At 41.4% G+C, this 17,040-nt stretch overlaps 1 protein-coding gene across 4 annotated transcripts in view; it reads left to right on the top strand.

The window, feature by feature from the left end:
- Nucleotides 1-10,342: 10,342 nt before the first annotated feature.
- Nucleotides 10,343-17,040, top strand: part of MCUB (mitochondrial calcium uniporter dominant negative subunit beta) — a 45,244-nt gene continuing 38,546 nt past the window's right edge. The window contains exons 1-2 of one of the 4 annotated variants that reach the window (XM_061478482.1): nt 10,420-10,558; nt 11,644-11,838. In XM_061478482.1, coding sequence (XP_061334466.1) covers nt 11,821-11,838 — 18 coding nt within the window. In that variant the 5' untranslated portion in view covers nt 10,420-10,558; nt 11,644-11,820. Of the gene's footprint in view, nt 10,559-10,790; nt 10,998-11,643; nt 11,839-17,040 lie in introns of those variants that run through there. The other 3 variants (XM_061478489.1, XM_061478476.1, XM_061478471.1) reach the window with 3 other exon arrangements.

Below are 17,040 nucleotides of genomic sequence, written 5' to 3' on the forward strand. Positions count from 1 at the left end.
TCATGTGTTTTTATATTTATGCAAGTATAATCTTTTTGCAACTAACTCTTAACTGAACTGAATATTAAAGAGAACATGTTTACTGCTTTATTTCACAGACCTCTGGAAGGGAGGAGAAAGCACTGCATAGTCTGAAATGAGCTATTGATATGAAGTTCCTAAAACCCTTCTTATGTATTATCCTAAAGAAGGCATATCTGTTAGCCTCGTTTTACGTTTTGTAAACTACTGTAGTCCTGGTCTGGGTTTCTGTAATTTGTGTCGTCTGCCATTTAGAGTAAGCATGGGTAATCACTCACACTTGATGATTTGATTTCTGCTGTGATCTAAAGAAAAAAAAAGAGGGGGTGTAAAAATTAATTACATCAATGGAAGCAAAGGCTTGAAAATGTTCAAATTCAAAATGTAATCACACTGTTGCATCTCTTTGAAACCTTGGGCATAGTAATGTTTTGGTAACTCGATGGTTTGGGCTTTTTGATAGGTTTATGACAGATTTTTAAATTCGGTTGTTAATTTGGGATGGCTTTTGTTTTGTTATTTTGGGGTTTTTTTTTTTAGGCACATTAGAAATAATTCATAATGCACAATCACTCACTATTCTGAACTTTGTTTGTTTATTTAAGTGCAACAAATAAATGATGATTAGTATGATTACATTTTATCTTAAAGTAGCCTTGAAAATGCTAATATTGCATTTTTGACTGCCATAGCCCCTGAATCAAATAATCAAGAAAAAATGTACTAGTTTTGGTTTGCAAATGCTTTAAAAGCTACACTAATTAAATTCTGCGAGTGGTGTTATTCTGCATGTTAGCACAAAGTCATTGTTTGGAGAAGATACCTTTATAAGTTATATTTGTATGTTGTCCTTAACTAAATGTGTTTAAGTTACCCAAAGATTACTTAAAAGAAACTTTCCATTTAGCAAATTAATTTATCATGTAATAAATGTCTCAGGCGATGTCTGAATGTTGTCCCTAAATCAGACCTCCTTGATTTCAGTACTTGTTTATAGATTAATTTGCATTGAGTGAAAGCTTAGTGCTGCTGAAGTGGGGCATCTTAAAAATAATTTGTAATTGCAGAGATGAAAATGGGATATTAAATGCCCCATGATAGATGCTTCTGACTTACAAGCTCGGTACTGAATATCTGGGAACACACTATGCCATGATTAATTGCAACGTATTCTGTAAAACCGTTACTTAAAGTTTTATTCTTCTATGGGTTTTGTACATAAAAATTATGGAAAATACATCTTGAGAGCTATTTGTTCAGTAAAATTATTACATGGCACAGAGAATCTAGTTACTTTTTTACCATAGAGCACATCTCCATTCTGACTGATCTTTGGTTTAAACTTTTAAAAGACAGTCTCATAGAAATATCTTGAATTGGAAACATCTCAGGATTTGGGGTATTGATTTTAGTGTTTTGAACAACAGTATGTTTGTATGCATGGTAAAAGTATCTAAAACAGAGGTTTATTTAAGACGGTTTGGATCACACCACTGTACCAGAGGATACACAGCAAAAGATTAATCCCTACCAAGGGATGCACTGCGAAGCTCAACATGCTTTTTGCCTGCTAAGGTTTGGGAGGAGAGGTGACAGGCATGCTTCCGTATCTGTTTAAATAAAGTGCTGAACTGCAGACAACATCTCCAGCCATTTTAGGGACTGAGCTTTTTCCAAAATGCCTTCAACACTGTTTCATTAGAAATGAAAGATTTGCTGGGTAGGATGTTTCCCAGCCCCAGCTAAGCAAGTCTTCAGGGGATCATTTCAAATTCTCAGCATTTTAAATGGGCATCCCATTCCATGTCTTAGTTTTAAAAACATCTAATACCTCTTTTTACCAAATAAGAGGTTTGGGAGTTCCTGTTGGAGAAATTATAGTCCGGAAAGTTCTTAAAATGATAGGACACAATATGCAGCTCCCAAAAGATTATTACTAAGCTTGTTTCTGTATTTTGTTCCTAAGCTTCTTAGAAATATGCCTATTTATTAATCTCACTGTTCAGCTTCATAGCAATGGAGAAAATATGACCAGGTGATTTTGTTTGGTTTTGATTTTCTGTGCATTTTGTCAGATACTGAAAAAATGGTTTTGTCATTACCGTTGTTTTTAAAAAGCCAAAATCACTTGTGAGTAAACCTGAGAGTCAAGAGGTCTTCAGTAATTTTAAATGTGGAGTCTTAATGTTTTTGAGGCAAATACATTTTTAAGAATTTTATGCAAGATTTTCAAGGTATGGGACAGAAGTGTGTTTGTGAGGGGTATTACAACCTTAATCACGGATTTCTCTATATGGAAGTATTAACTCATGTAAGAGTCCTGAAAGATCTTGTTTCAATTTCAGTTTTAGAGGGTATTGTGTCTCAGTGCCATAAGCTTAGCAGCCAGATTTGGAACTAGTGTTTTGGGAGGTCTGAGGCTCTAACTGGCGATGGATATACGGAGTACCCCAAATATGTGTCAGTTACTCTGTCAAAAATTTCTTTAGCGTTCAGTTTCTTTGTTGTTTTGGGATTTTTGGTTTTTTAAGAGTTCTTCAGATTTTAATACATGTTAAATCTTTCCTGTAACTCTTATATTTTATTAAAGCTACATACATGGGTTGTATCTGGGGTTTTTCACCCTGGAGGCAACGAAGAATACAGATCTCCAGTTACATCCTTAATCATGTTACCATTAAAAGTGGCAGTTTTAGAAGGTCAGGAGTGTTGGAAGGAAGTACTGTTTGGCTAGCAAGTAGCATAGTATTTCTTTGTGTTTATCAACATGAGTAGACAGTCTCTGCTTGCAAGACACTGAGGCTTTGGGGGATTCTTAAGTGAACATGTTCAATGGCACAAGAATCCTCAAGCATGAGAAGGAGTTGATAATAATTAACCATCCTGATAATCTGCCAGCCACAGGAAATGTCATTCTCATAAATTGCGAAGACGTTTAAAAAATGAACAAAATATTTTCATGTTAGAACATCACTGACAATTGACAGAGAAATCCTGTTTAGGAAAATACTGTCTTTTGCTAATAGCTTCCTTTCCTAATAACTTCTGTAGATAGGATACTTTCAAAAAGTCCTACAGGCTATAAACCTCAGCTTCTATGAATACAAAATGTTACTAAAAATTACCTGGTGACCTAATGCTGAAGCAAAGAAAAAAAATGTGTAGCATTCACCTGTAGCAGAGGAATTCTTTATGCTTTTCTTTGTCTCTTCAGTGGCTGAATACGCTGCCTTCATTACCTCCATCATAAGTGGAGCTTAAGCAAAGCCAGGAGGAGAAGCAGAACTGGAACCACTGGTACATGTGCTGGATGTCTTCATCCAGCTTGCTGAGCATGTGCATAGCTTCTAAAACATTGCTGCTTTTACTGTCTATCCAGATGTTCAAGTTCAGCAGTTTATTGTAATATGGCTGTATTTCTAAAAGCCTTTAAAGTTTATTCGATATAAAATGCCATTAGTGTCCAAGCTTCCCTTTTTCCCCCATCCAAACAATTATTTCTGACTACCAAAAATATTTATAAGAGTGTAATATTTTCTTGGGCAGCAAGCGCAAAATCTCTCAGCCCAGCATCCATGTTTTGAAACTCTTACATTCCTAGAAAGAGTGGGAATTGCTTCTACAGCCATGGCTCTGGCATCCCTAGCAGTGCGGATGGATAGGCTCTGCAGGAAGAGCACAGCTGCTGAGAAAAGCAGCACACGAGGGGTCTTTAACAGTGGCTGGTATAGGATGATGCGGGGTGAAATGTGAGAAATCCCTAGTGTGCAGGTTGTCTTACTCTCAGTTGCATCTCTACTTTACATGTTTAGAGATCAGCTTGAGATGAGAAACCCTCCTGGCATTTTTGCTCATCAGAATACCTGAGTATTGTTGAGCTTAGATTGCAGAACTTTTCATTACAAGAAATTATTCAATCTAATCACCTGTGAAGAAAAGTGTATTTTTTTCCTTCTTTCTGGAAATTGCTGAATGTTTTGTAGATTCCTGTGCTGGGGGAAATAGTAGACTTCTAGGAATGTCTTTCAGCTTTAACTTGAGAATTTTACATGAATAAAATAGAACATGTCTTAGAAGCCAGCCTTTTCTCCTATAAGCTGCCATGCTCCTGGCAGTCTTTGTTTCTTAGCTTAAAAACAATAGCTGAGCAGACAACATGGGAGGGAGGGAGGGAGAACTGTTACCCAAACAAAGAATGTTACTACAGAACCATTGCACAAATGTGCTCTGCAGAATAGGTGAACAGAGTATAATTTCCTGGGAAGGGAGTGGGGTGGGAGCGGGTGCTCAGGTCCCTGCACATTTGCATAGCAGAGGATGTCAGAATACGGCTGTGACTCACAGTTTGCGCTCAGCTCTGATGTTCATTTGTATCTGAATGTGAAATGACTTAACAAAACCAAACAAACAAAAGAATCTCTGTATCTAGGTGTGCATGCCATCCTCTGGTATAATTAATGGTTGTTCCTGTTTGAGGAGTCATTCTTTTTTGCTATCTGCAGGTTTTGGACTATGAAGTATGTATTTAAGTTCAACTCTTTCATGTTGGTTTCATGGTCTTTTCTGTGTATTTGAGTGAAGCGTGTCAAGCTGTACATAGCTATTACTAACTCTCTGTTACTAGCATGGAGTACTTACACGTAGGTTCCGCTGAGGACCCCAACCACAAGGACTGTGCCATGCTGCGCCCTGAACAGTCATTGCTTCCTTTCCCACCCTGATGACATTAAATTTACACATTCTCACATTTTAAGCTGTGAGTTATTCAGAGGTGTAGGTTATTAGGAGTGCCAGAGTGAGGAAAACCACTTTCTAAGCTCTTTTTAGTACTGCAGGTGCCAAGCTAAAGACTTGAGCTCTATCTCTGTGCCAGGCTGGTGCAAAAGGGGCCAGAGCCTGAAACCAGCTGAAGCTCTGCCTGATGTGGGTGGTGTATCCAGGCAAGGGGGAACAGCTGATCTTTTCCATCATGCTACTGCTCTCTGATGACAGGCTGTCCTGCACTGAGCAGGAGCTGGGCCTGGAATGGCTCCAGAATTAGGAAACCCTATAAGGCAGATCTATGCCCATATTTTCCCAGTGTGTTGGTTGTTTCTCCCTCAAGCTGTGGTTCCAGAGGCAGTCTAGACTGATCTCCTTGTGCAACAGTTCTGAAAGGGGGATCTCGGCCCTGTCTCTGTATGTTCCCGCTGCCTCCCTCTGTCAGCACCAAGTCATGCAACTGCTTGTCCTGAGACGCAGGTGTTCACAACTGGGCAGCCAAGTAAACTCTTGGCAAATATTCAAAGTATGCCTACAGCATTCACATCACCTTATACAAACGGTTATTGTTTCACTTGTCTGTTCCTGCAAGGTCCTGAGTGCTCAGCACCTTGAAGGATGGGGCATATAAACTTGATTTTATCCACCAGAAAAAAATGTTGGTGTTAGGGACCAAGAAGCTAGCAGGACTCCTCCCTTAGGGACCCTATGCTCCCCCAGGGTTGTAAGAGGAAGGCTCTTCACTGAAAAGCTATGCTGTTGTTGGTGCCTGTGGCACGAATGCCTAATAGGCTACTAAAATTGTCCTGGGAATATCAAATGAAAACTTGGTATGCTGCTTCCATACCTAGAACAAGGTTAACTTTGAACTTGACTTTCAGTATTAACTAGTGTACTCAAACAACAGTCTTTTCCATGGATGCTATGCTAAGTGAATTTCTAGGGACTTGGCCTGTGTTATCACGCTGGGGTCAACTTAAATGTCAAGCTGCAGCCTTTCCCTCTTGGTCCAGTTCTTTCTTCATCTGGAACTTTTTGGGACACAGGCTCTGAACCATATTCTGTGTGATTTCCTGCCCAGTGTAAGCCATATCTATGTGTGCAATCCCAGCCTGAGAAATAGCTTACTGCTTAGCTTTGATAGATTTTTGAGACTTCTGTGGCTATCAGGTGGTCCTCCGTGTCATTCCTGTATGAAGTTCTTAAATGGGATAATTATTTTTGTAAGAATTTATTCTTATAATGAATCAAAGATAAATTTATGAGCAAAAGAATATATATATTCAAGTTTAAGCAAACAAGCAGACAGTAGAAGTCTCAGAAGAGGAAGGAAAAAATTATGACTGGATGATGCAACTTTCCTAAAATCACAACTCAGATCTCTGCTCTACTGACCTAATGCAGCAGTGCAATTTAGGCAGCCCGGGAACTCTGTAATAAGAGTATAATTTATGATCCTCCACCTAGTCTAAGCATTTCTCATTCCTTGAGTAAGAATTTAGCTCTGTAATTGGAGTCCAGGTCTTTTCCCATGTGGCGTTTTGCTTTCCAGCAGTTTATTTAGGAAATCTTATGCACATGATCTGCTGCTCTAGAGAAAATAGAGCTTTTGTCTATGCACTGTGTCAGTCAGTGGTAGGTCTCATCTCACTCTGCCTTTACCAGAGCAGGAGTATCAGTATATTAATCCTGGCAGAGCTAACGTTCTGCAATGAGCTCTTCTTCTTGAAGAGAGATTTTTGCTGTCTGTGCACTATGAGGGAACATAGTTTACCCTGGTGAAAAGTTTGTCTTTACATTGAACTGCTGCAGTGCTATTACTGTGTCCAGATGGAGCAAAAGAACTTTATATGCTCCCTTCTTCATGAAAACATAGCAGTTTCCGCTTTATCCTTGTGACTTCTGGGAAAGTTTGCCTTACCTGGAATTTTGCGAGCAAGGCATGAGATCTTAGCTGCTGAAGAGATTTTGCTTCTCAACACCAGATGCAAGATAATCTATCAAAAGAAACATGGGATTTTTTTGGAAGCTATATCACATAATCTTATTCTATTCCATTGTAATTTGTCTTTTGAACTGTAGTATGCGATTGTTAAAAGAAAAACCTCTAGCTATTGGTTTTCAAGTAAGATACACTGGAAAGTTTTGTTCCAGGACTATGCTGGAAGTGGGAGGATGAAATTCTGCTTACTGAAGGAGGATGGTTTAAAACTGCTTTAGAGGGAGGAACCTCAAGCTATCTGCTGTGGGTTTGTTATTGCATGGATGGGGATTTTTAGTTTTGTCATTGGGGTTTTTTTTCTCTCTCTCTTACCCTGTAATTCTGCAGAAGTACCTGTGAACAAACAAGGGAGCATCAGAAGAACTGTGGTGAGGGAAACGAGACAGAGGATGAGGAAAAGGGCTCTCGCTTCCCTGTAATCATGACTGAAGTTACATCTGAGCATATGTGTTCCCTTGAGCAATGGGAACATCATCCTGTAATTGGGGTCCTGGTTCATTTTGTCATCAGACTTTTATAGCTGGTTAATGAAGATGATTACCGTGTAATAAGTCTATGTACCTTGACAATCCGGTAAGATGCATCTGGAGTTAAGGTGCTGTTCTAGAGCTTGATATTTTGCCTAGAGAAAAAAAGGTTTTAATTCAGAAGATCGTCTGTGTCCTTCTGTCTTACCTTAAAGTTTGTCTTATTTTGGTTTTCTACCTTGACAAAGATTTGAAATTAATGCCCTGAGATTTAGGAGATTGGAAACACTGTGGCCAGGGTCCCTCTTATTTCCCATTAGTTTCACACTTCCTAGAACTCCATCTGGTTTTATTTTAGTGAATAGTATCCTCCTTTAAAGATGACCCTGAGAATATGACTTGAAACATAAGATTCTAGTCTGTAATAATCTGCTTGTTTTCATAACCATTTTCTTACTGGAACTGAAGCCAGTCACGTCTGTGTAATATGATGACAGGAACCCTGATGCTGTGTATGCATAAATCATGTCCCTTGAAGTGTCATTTCCTACTGGCAGAGCATGTTGTTACCAGAAGGGAAGAGATTAATTTGTGTCTCACAGGTAAAGAAAGCTCATTCAAAGTTAGTTTCAAGTTAATGTAATCTAACTCCTTGTTAGCAACTCCACTGTAAGCACAGGGAGGGGAGAAAGCGGGCAAAAGTTTGGGAAGTAGCAGGTCTTCCTAACAACTGTTCTCCTCGAACAGCTGTCAGGTACAGACCTTGTTTTAGTGGCTGTACTAAAGAAACTTTTCTATTCACCCCATTTTATAGCTATTTTAATGGCATCTGTGACCAAAGTGGTGTTTCACAGGAATTTTATACATCTATTTGTATTCACTGGATATGAACAGATAATTACAATGACAGTTTTATGTAGACTTTTCTATGTCAAACATTAATTATGTTTGATGTTAGTTTAGAAGGTACATTTTGAGGTATAACTTGAAACAAGCTAAGTTGCAGTGAGTACTTATAGTGGGAATAGTAAGACATAAAACATGTTGCTTAGCCAACAAAGCAGGAATTGCTTTGTGAGAAAATCAGAAACGTGTGACAGGTAAATCTTTTTAAGCGTGGCAGTGACACAAGGCTCAACTAGTAAAACATTCTCTCATTTCTCATGGCCTGTAGATAGAAACATGAGTCTTCATTCCTAGCAGAAGCTAAATCCACAAGTTGCTGTGACAGTGCTTCTTTGATCCTTACTGACCTTCTGAAACAAAGTACAGAAAAAAAGTGTAGCATGGAACAATGACCAAAACCAACTCATCTCTTTTCTAGTCCTGACACTGATTTTTTCCTCCCTAAAGAGCAGGATTTTGATAAAACCATCGCTATGTGGCAGAAGCCTTAAAAAAAAAAAAAAAAAGCCATTTACTATGACCAAGACACCTATGCTTGATGAAACCATAAATATTGCAATGAAACTGTAAATACTCCATCTTGAATTAATATACCTAACTCTGAATCCTTTATTTCATCTTTGGCAACTTCATGGATCTTAATATCATTTACTTAATAAGGTACATAAGTCATAGAATCACAGAGTCACAGACTGCTTAGAGTTGAAAGGGACCTTAAAGCTCATCCAGCTCCCACTGCCCTGCCATGGGCAGGAACACCTTCCGCTAGAGCAGGTTGCTCCAAGCCCCGTTCAACCTGGCCTTGAACACTGCCAGGGATGGGGCAGCCACAGCTTCTCTGGGCAGCCTGTTTAGTGCCTCACCACCCTCACAGTGAAGAGCTTCTTCCTCATGTCTAATGTAAATTTGCCCTCTTCCAGTTTAAATCCATTTCTCCTTGTCCTATTCACCTAAAAACAAGTCTTACTTTGCCTCAAGGAAAACTACTCCAACAAAATTTGGGGAATTTTGCTGTGATAAATATTAACTGTAATTGTATCACAAGTTACTGCCTTTGGGAGTCACTGTCTCTCACAGTGCAACTTCTCTTCTGTTGTTTTCTGGGACCATACTCACTTTAATAGATTGCAGTTACCCTGAAACAGGAATGAATGGATCAGTGATCTTATTTGCATAAGGTTTCTGCTCCAGAACTTGGAAGAGGGACTCAAATGGGGTCTTATTTTGTCCCTCAGAGCCATCAAGCATGCAATCAGTGGTGGAGTTTTTCCATGTTAATGACACTCTTTCAGATGTGGTACAGCCCAGTTTATAAGATACTTTTGTCATCACTGGGTACAGTTGGTTTTGTTTTGTGCAGCATTGCTTGTAGGAGCATCATAAAGGGCAGAGAAAGCAGATGAAGGTGGCACTTTTGTGTGTGTTTCCCTGATGTAATGTCATGGGTATTACTCACTTCAGTGGTTTGCATTGAACACAAACACTTGCATTTGTGGGCATGAAGATTCTGTTGGATAAGGTGCTACCAAACAAATGACTGACCAGAAGAGGGTCAGGCCTTGCTAACTGCTTTACTGATGTAAAGAGAACTTTCTTGTAAAGTAACAAACTCCAAGAGTGGGAGTTCGTTTCTTTGTGCTTTGCTGATCATTTCTGTGGAACCAGATTGTGTTTATTCCACTGAAACATGAGGAGTAGCAATGGTTTTGTTCCTCAAAAAGGGAAATTATCAGCTATGGAAAAGGCAGGTGCTCGTGTAAGATAGGAATTAAGAATTACCTTGGTCTCATTTATAACTATGTATATAACCAAGTTACTGATACCCATTTTCAAGTTCAGGAAGACACACGCAGAAGAGGGGGGCAGCACCTGTGTGTAAGGAACTATCGGTTGCGCCCCGCTGAGGCAGGGCCACCTCTTCGTCCGGAGTTCACCGCTGCCGCCGCGGAAAAGCCTCTCGGCCCGGCTGCGGGCCACCCGAGCGCACAGACAGGCCGGCAGACACTCCGCTTCTTCCCGCTACTGTCCCCGCCCGCCCCGGGCCTCGCCCCGTCCAGCGGGACGGAGGGAGCCGCTCAGCGCTGCCCAGCGCAGCTCCTCCCCGGGGCTGGCGGGAAGAAGAGGAGAGCACACAGCACCGCCGGAGGAGACGCCCTCCGCGGGGACTCGTCCCCGCCCGCCGCGGCAGCCAGCGCCGCCCGCCACGAGCCGAGCCGTGGCGGAGCGCGCCTGAAAGCGGCCCGCTCCCCGCCGGCGGAGGCGGCCGAGGACCATGCTGTCGGGGCTGGGCCGGGCGGTGCTGAGCGGCTGGCCGCGAGGCGGGCGGCAGCCCCCTGTGCTGCTATGCGGCCGGGCAGCGCGGGTCAGGCGCGGTGGCAGCCCCCTGCCCTCAGCGCCTCAGGTGAGCCGCGGAGCGGGCGAGGTTCGCCGCGGGACGTTGTCGGGAAGAAGCGGGAGTGTCCCGCGCGGCAGCGGCCGCTGCCTTTTCCCCTGACGCGTGGCGGGGCTTAGCGAGCGGAGCGACACAACCTGGGGGAAGCGCAGCAGCGGCCGGGCTGGGGGCTTCGGGGCCTGGCGGGACGGGCCCCTCGGGACCGCTGCCTGGCGAGAGGCGCGGTGACTCACACGCGGGGCGGGGAGGCGCCGCGCCGCTGGTAACGGCCGCGGGTTGGGGACGCCCTAAGGGGCGGTGGGGCCTCAGCGCGCCTCTGGCCTCGTTCCCGGCTCCAGGCGGGGTGGAGAGTAAGGGGTGAGTCACGGGCTGCTGCCGTGAAGTGCGAGGGGGGAATGGAAGAGCAAGAAAGTTTCCTCACAGGCTGTCGGGGCATTAGAACAATGAGGTCCGTCTGCCGGTGCGCTTCTGTGGGCTTTAATAAGTCTTAGAGTTGAGTAAGAAGGGAAACATGAAGGCACAATGACTTCAAAAATACCGGACGTGGGACAGTGTGGTTCTGGAGTACTGAGTGACTGGGAGGGGAGGCAGCTTCGTCCTCAGTGGGTGTTTTTAATGTTAGAGATGCTGTACGTGCTTGCAGGTCTTGCAGTGGTGGAACGGGATAGCCTGTTTCCAGGGCACACTGGTGGTGAGGAAGTCTCTGGAGCATGTGGTGACAAGCTTTTCACTGAGCAGCTTCCAGAGTTTCTTTGAAGCTGGTGGTGGCAGTTGGGTTTGAGGAGTTGTATGGAATGAGCTCTGTGCTCTTTGCTAAGAAAATTTGCAAGAACTGGCCAAAACTCTTACAAAATGCCGTTGCGTTAATTTGCCCAACCTCTGCTCTGTTAATGTGAGTGGCCCTTCTTTGTCATGCGTGTACATGAAGGCACTTAAGAGAGGAATTTCAGATAACTATTGACTTAGCTTCCTTAATCTTCTAAGGTTCAAACGAGGCGTGCTAAAACCATCTTGCACCTCCCTGAGAGCATTACACTGTCATTCAGCACACACTGATACGACATACTTGGTTTGTCACCTCTTAACTTCTCCAGGGTAGTGCTTTGCAGACAAGCTTCCTGCTTTTCTGAGGCTCTGAAATGACACTGAAGCTGATAAAACTTCAGGAAGAGACACCGAAAATGAGAGGGGGAGGAGGAAACGCTCTTGCTCTGTCAGTGCTGCCGTTATAAGAAAGAACAGAAAAGCGATCGGCCCTGTTACTTCGTGGGATGGAACATGACAGTGATGTGACTCAGGAGCTGAATACTTGCCCCGAATAGATTAAGGAGAGGAATGTTGTAATTTTGAGGAAAATTCTAGTTGGGAAAAGAGTTTAATGCAAGACTTTGTTTATTTCTTCAGTGGAAAAATTTTAAATAAATTAATATAAAATGCTTTTTATGTATGTAATCCATAGTGCTGCCTTTTCTACAGAGTTGTTAGCATGATAGGTAATGGAGCATGTTGACTGGTTTTGCCCTTCCTGTTTCCATCTTTGAGTACCTTTCATTTTTTTAATTACATATCTGCAGAACTGTTCAGGCAATTAAAATATTTGTTCTTGTAAACACTAAATGAATGGCCAGCAGCTGTAATTTCAGGCTAGTGAAAGTAAGAAGTGTGGCAGTTGTTACTGCAAGTTGTTCAGCTCTTTATGGTTTCAGTGTAATGCAGAACGTCAGGTGCCGTACATCTTGTTCAATGCAAATATCACTGTTGTGATATTTCATTTTTCTCTTTTATCTTTTCTCTTTCCCCTGATTGTTGCTGTTGCACGATGCTAGTTCTGCTGCTTGCCATTGCTGTTTGTGTGAACAAATATTTTGCCTCTAGCTCTGGACAGAAAGGTTGGAGTGCTTGCACAGGGCTGAGGAACACAGGGCTTGCTTGGTTGCTTGTTGCCTTTGTGCTCAGCGTGGTCTGGTGCCATCGTGGGCCATGTTCTCCAGCTTGTTTGGTGATGGGAATCCATTTGACCAAATACCTTTTGGGGCACTGACTGCAGGTTTCCATTTGTAAAGCTGGAGGTGATACTTCTGTGGCCACAGAGGGCTGTAGTGTGGGTACTTAGTCATTACATACTGAAAGATATTCAAGTATTACTGTGTTGATAGACAGGTGTGTAAGTACACAGTGTATTTCTGTGTGGTGTTTTTGACTAATAAATCCACTGCTGTCAGGACAAATGAACCGTCATTGCAGTGGCTAATTTGCTGTAATTTCTCTGTAAAAGCAGGGATTCCTGTCCCAAAGAACTATATCCTTAACTGTTAGCTTTTCAGCTCTGCTTTTAGACAAAATCCACAATTATTCGGGTAGCTGTGATCCGCTGCTTTGCTTTTAAAGTGATACTCATACAAATTCCTTTTTATGTTGTAAAGTTGAGGGTTTTGTTACATGCGGAGTTTTGTATTAGTTTTTTTAAGTGGCTAGTGCTTAGACACTTAGTTTTTCAAACCAAGAATCTTGTATCATATTTTTCAGACAGGCTTTCTTATTACACATAACTTTATTCCCCAAAGGGCACAGTTTATTTTGCTAAAGTCCCAGATTTATCATACTGCAGTTATTTTGCATGTGATGAAACCTAAAGGTTGCCAACTCTTTCACTTCCTCTTCACTTGCACGATTTAACTCCCGCAGATCTTTCTGAGAGAAATGCCCTGCTTTCACTGCTCCCCCTGCCATATCACCGTGGAGAACAGATATGTTAACACAGAATCAAAGCTTAGAATTGCTAGGGTTTTGGTTTTTTTTGTTTTGTAAATTCATAAACCTTTTAAGCGGGGAAACATTGAAAAGACTGGATTTAATATAATTCTTTTTTTTTTTTTTCTTAGACGCTCCTCATTACTCCCTTTATAGCACTGAATTTGATGAATCTAAAACTGGGTTGTTTTCTATGGCCGTTCATATACGTGAGATTCCCAGTTTAGTCCATACTATGGAGATCTGTACCAGCATGCCTGAATCACTTGGCATGTGGAAAATGAAGCCTGGGTTAGAGTTTCACTTCCCTTAACACTACTTTTCTTTAAAGTCTTGCAGCCCTGTTCTAGCTACAACTGTTTCTATCCTGTATGAAGATGGACAGAAATGTACGAAGGTGAAGTGAGGACATTTCTCTTGCAAAAGGCGGGGCTTGATTTAAACAACTATGAGGGAACTAAAATGTGAAAACTTGACTTTTTTTTTTTCAAAATGTGAGTTTATTTAACATCATTAATTCAGAATGCATTCAATTTTTGTGAGCAAAGTTCTCTTACAATTGTATTCCCCCTCTGGAATACACTGTGAGGGGGAAGATGGTGTGTGAGCTGGCAAGATCAAATTGCAAAGGTTTCTGTGAAAAACATTAGGGCTTTTTTTCTTCCTTGAGTAGGATATCGAATATGCTTGTTGCTGGGGGGAATTTTCCTCCTAGTTGCAAATTGCAGCCAGTAAGAGAGTCATTGGTTTTGTTTATCTGCAGAAAGCAGGGTAGAGAGGAGGTTCTTTCTTTGTTTTGAGGTTTTTTGTCAGTTCCTGGTGTCATCCATATCTGTTAGAAATGTTTCTTTTAATGCTTTCAGCTGATAAGTTTTTGACTACCCAATTCATCAGACTGGCTTGAACTTTTTTCCTGTCCTTCCTCTTAGTTTTTGTAGTTCTTCAAACTCCTGAATTACTGTAATGATCCCAGCATTATACCTGTCCAGTTTCTCCTCCTGTTTTATACAGTCCTATAAGTAAGGACCTAAATGGGTCCACAAGTCCTAACAGCTACTGGATAATTGGAAATGTGTTTTTTTCTTTTCATTTATTTATTTATTTACTTACTTCTTTTCTCTTTTGCACGGACTCTGCTATCAGGATTTCTAAGTCTGTCAGAGCAGCAACCCCAGGACATCCCAGGTGGCTTCACAGAGGTGAATTATCATTGAGTGTCTTGCCCTGCTAATGTTTCACTTAAATGTTGCTTAAGTCCCGGCTTTGTATTTTCAGCCTACTCAGGTCCTTTGGAAATTGAGGTCCAATTGGAGCCAAGAACTGGGAGTAATCTGTGGCTACTGGGCGTGTTTTGCCCCATATTTCCTTCCCTTTGAAAACCTTGCACAACACAAGTTAGCTTGTTGATCGAAACAGAAACATTGAGCTTATACTACCATATGTCAACAGAAACATACAACCCACTAAGTTGTTTGTTCATGGAAGTACTGTTTACTCTTACTAATTTCTAAATACCTTCGAAAGCCATCTAGATCTCTGGCACTCGCTATAGGAAATGTGCTGTCTCAGCAGGTTCATGTATTTGCCTCTGATGGCGTAGCTATGCCAGAACAACAGGATGGCTGCTAGCTATTTCCTGTTGTCTCTTGTCATCTGACAGCTGGGAGATAGTTACGTGTTCTCTGATAAATACACTTTTGGAAAGAGATGTGACATATAGCACAGAAATTCATCATCCTTTGTACTTCACCTAATCTCATCTACTGTGTTTCTGTATCTAATCTGTCTGGTACAGATTCTGTAGTAACTCAGAAGGTTCTGAGATACTCTTGTATGTGCATATATAACTACCTGCAAACCACTCATTTCCTTGAAATTTAGGGCATTTCTAATAACCAGCCTCACTCAGTGTTTGAAACTGACATCAACAGTGTTTTTGTCCGACAGGGCAGATAACAGAAAAGCAGCGAACTCAGATGTGTGTATCAAATCAGCTATCCTTGCATAGAGTATTGCGATGCTTTTTTGCCTACTCTAAGTGTTCGTAGATGCGTTTCTTTGTGTGAATATAGCAATTCCTATGAAAGGAAATGAAAACCTGCTCCTGCAAGGCTGTGAAGAATGCATTTGTGCTCCTTAGGATCACAGGCTTAAAGAAGTTGGAGCTTTTGTGTGCTGACTAAAGGCTGTGTGGTATGCAGAAAATGTAAAGAAACCCTAAAATGTAAATGCTGTCTAACATTATTATCTGTAGCAGAATCTGCATAGTATTTTAGCCAGCTTCCTGAAGAGCTTTCCCACATGGGATGCAGGAGCAATAGGCTGTGCTTCTTAAAGGCTGGGAAGTACATTAGTCCAAATATATGCAATAGACATAAAAGAAAATAAAAATTTACTTAACTTCCTGTCAACTGTAGCAACATTATTTATTTATTTTACATATTTTTTTTTAATTTAGAATGGGGCTAGGAATAGTCATACCATAAAGTGATACCTGTATTGGCTGCATCAAGTAGATGACAGAAAATGATGCTGTGATTTCATGTGAAGTGGATGTTGTGGTCATACGAACAGTACTGTGTGAGTAATTTTTGTTGTTCATGCAATGAGAAACATCAAAGTCTGGCACTGTTCCTTCTGGCACTCTCAGTTTTTCTGTACCTGTAAAAAGACTAATACTAAACCTCTAGAAGATGTCTGAGAACATTGCTTTGCAAGAGTCTTAGGTGCTCTGAAGATTTACCAGAGAAGTGTTGAATACAAAATGCTGATTACAAACCTAGTGCATGCTTTAAAAATATGAGTCTCTTCTGATGTATTTTTTTCTTTTGATGTTTTTTTTTTTTAAGGTTTAAAAACATGTTTTAAAGTTTATAGGGCAAAAACTGTAGACTATTCTAGAGCTTATAATATCTTAATTTCTGAAGTAATGAGAGGGAAGGAAAGTAATAATCTTTTTTGTTTGGTTGGTTTTTGGTTTTTCTTTTCTTGTGGTGAGGACTTTTTGAAGTCCTTACACAGTAAAATTTTTTGGCATTGGAGAGGAAGCAAACAATGCACCTGTTCTCTACATCTAGTTAAACATTATAACCTTTTTTTTCCAGCCTTCCCCTTAAGGGGAAATGAGCTGAAGGAAAACAAATGGAATAGCTGGGCTTGAGCTAGGCTTGCTTTCTCTAGGATTGTCTTTACTGTGGTGACATACTTGCAAGTCAGCAGCAAAGGTGAATTTCTCATTGGGCTGCTCATTGGTGGGGGGCATTCCTACAGCCAGGGGAGAAGGCAGTAAACTTAGCTAAGCCCAGAGGTGTTTCACAGGCACTTCTGGACCTTGTTATAATATAATGCTAATTAAGTGTCTGCTAAGGGCATGTAATACCAACATGTGCATTCCCATGGGTGCGTTTCTCTCCTTTTTTGCTCTTTTCCAGAAAGATGAAAGGGAGATACAGGTTCTCTATGTTGCTGCCTTGTCCTCTGTCTTGCTGTCAAGATACTGAGTAATAACTTGGTGATCAGGTTTGCACGGGAAAGAGGTGGCTCTTTATAAGGTCACTCCTGCCACTCTTACAACTGCTCATTGTGTCATTTCTGGTATCCCACTAATCTGAGTAGCCTACTGAACAATGAAAATAAGCTATTTGTTCTGTGAACTTGAGTAAGGAGGTGAGTAGGACAATTTTCAGGCCTGCAAATTATTTGCTGTGACTTTTTCCATCCTCAGCTGTTGCATGAGTCCC

This window comes from Pezoporus flaviventris, unplaced genomic scaffold (assembly GCF_033815535.1).
Source record: "Pezoporus flaviventris isolate CSIRO_AGI_PZ_B2104156 unplaced genomic scaffold, CSIRO_AGI_Pfla_v1 ptg000002l, whole genome shotgun sequence".
In the NCBI taxonomy this organism is placed as follows: Eukaryota; Metazoa; Chordata; class Aves; order Psittaciformes; family Psittacidae; genus Pezoporus; species Pezoporus flaviventris.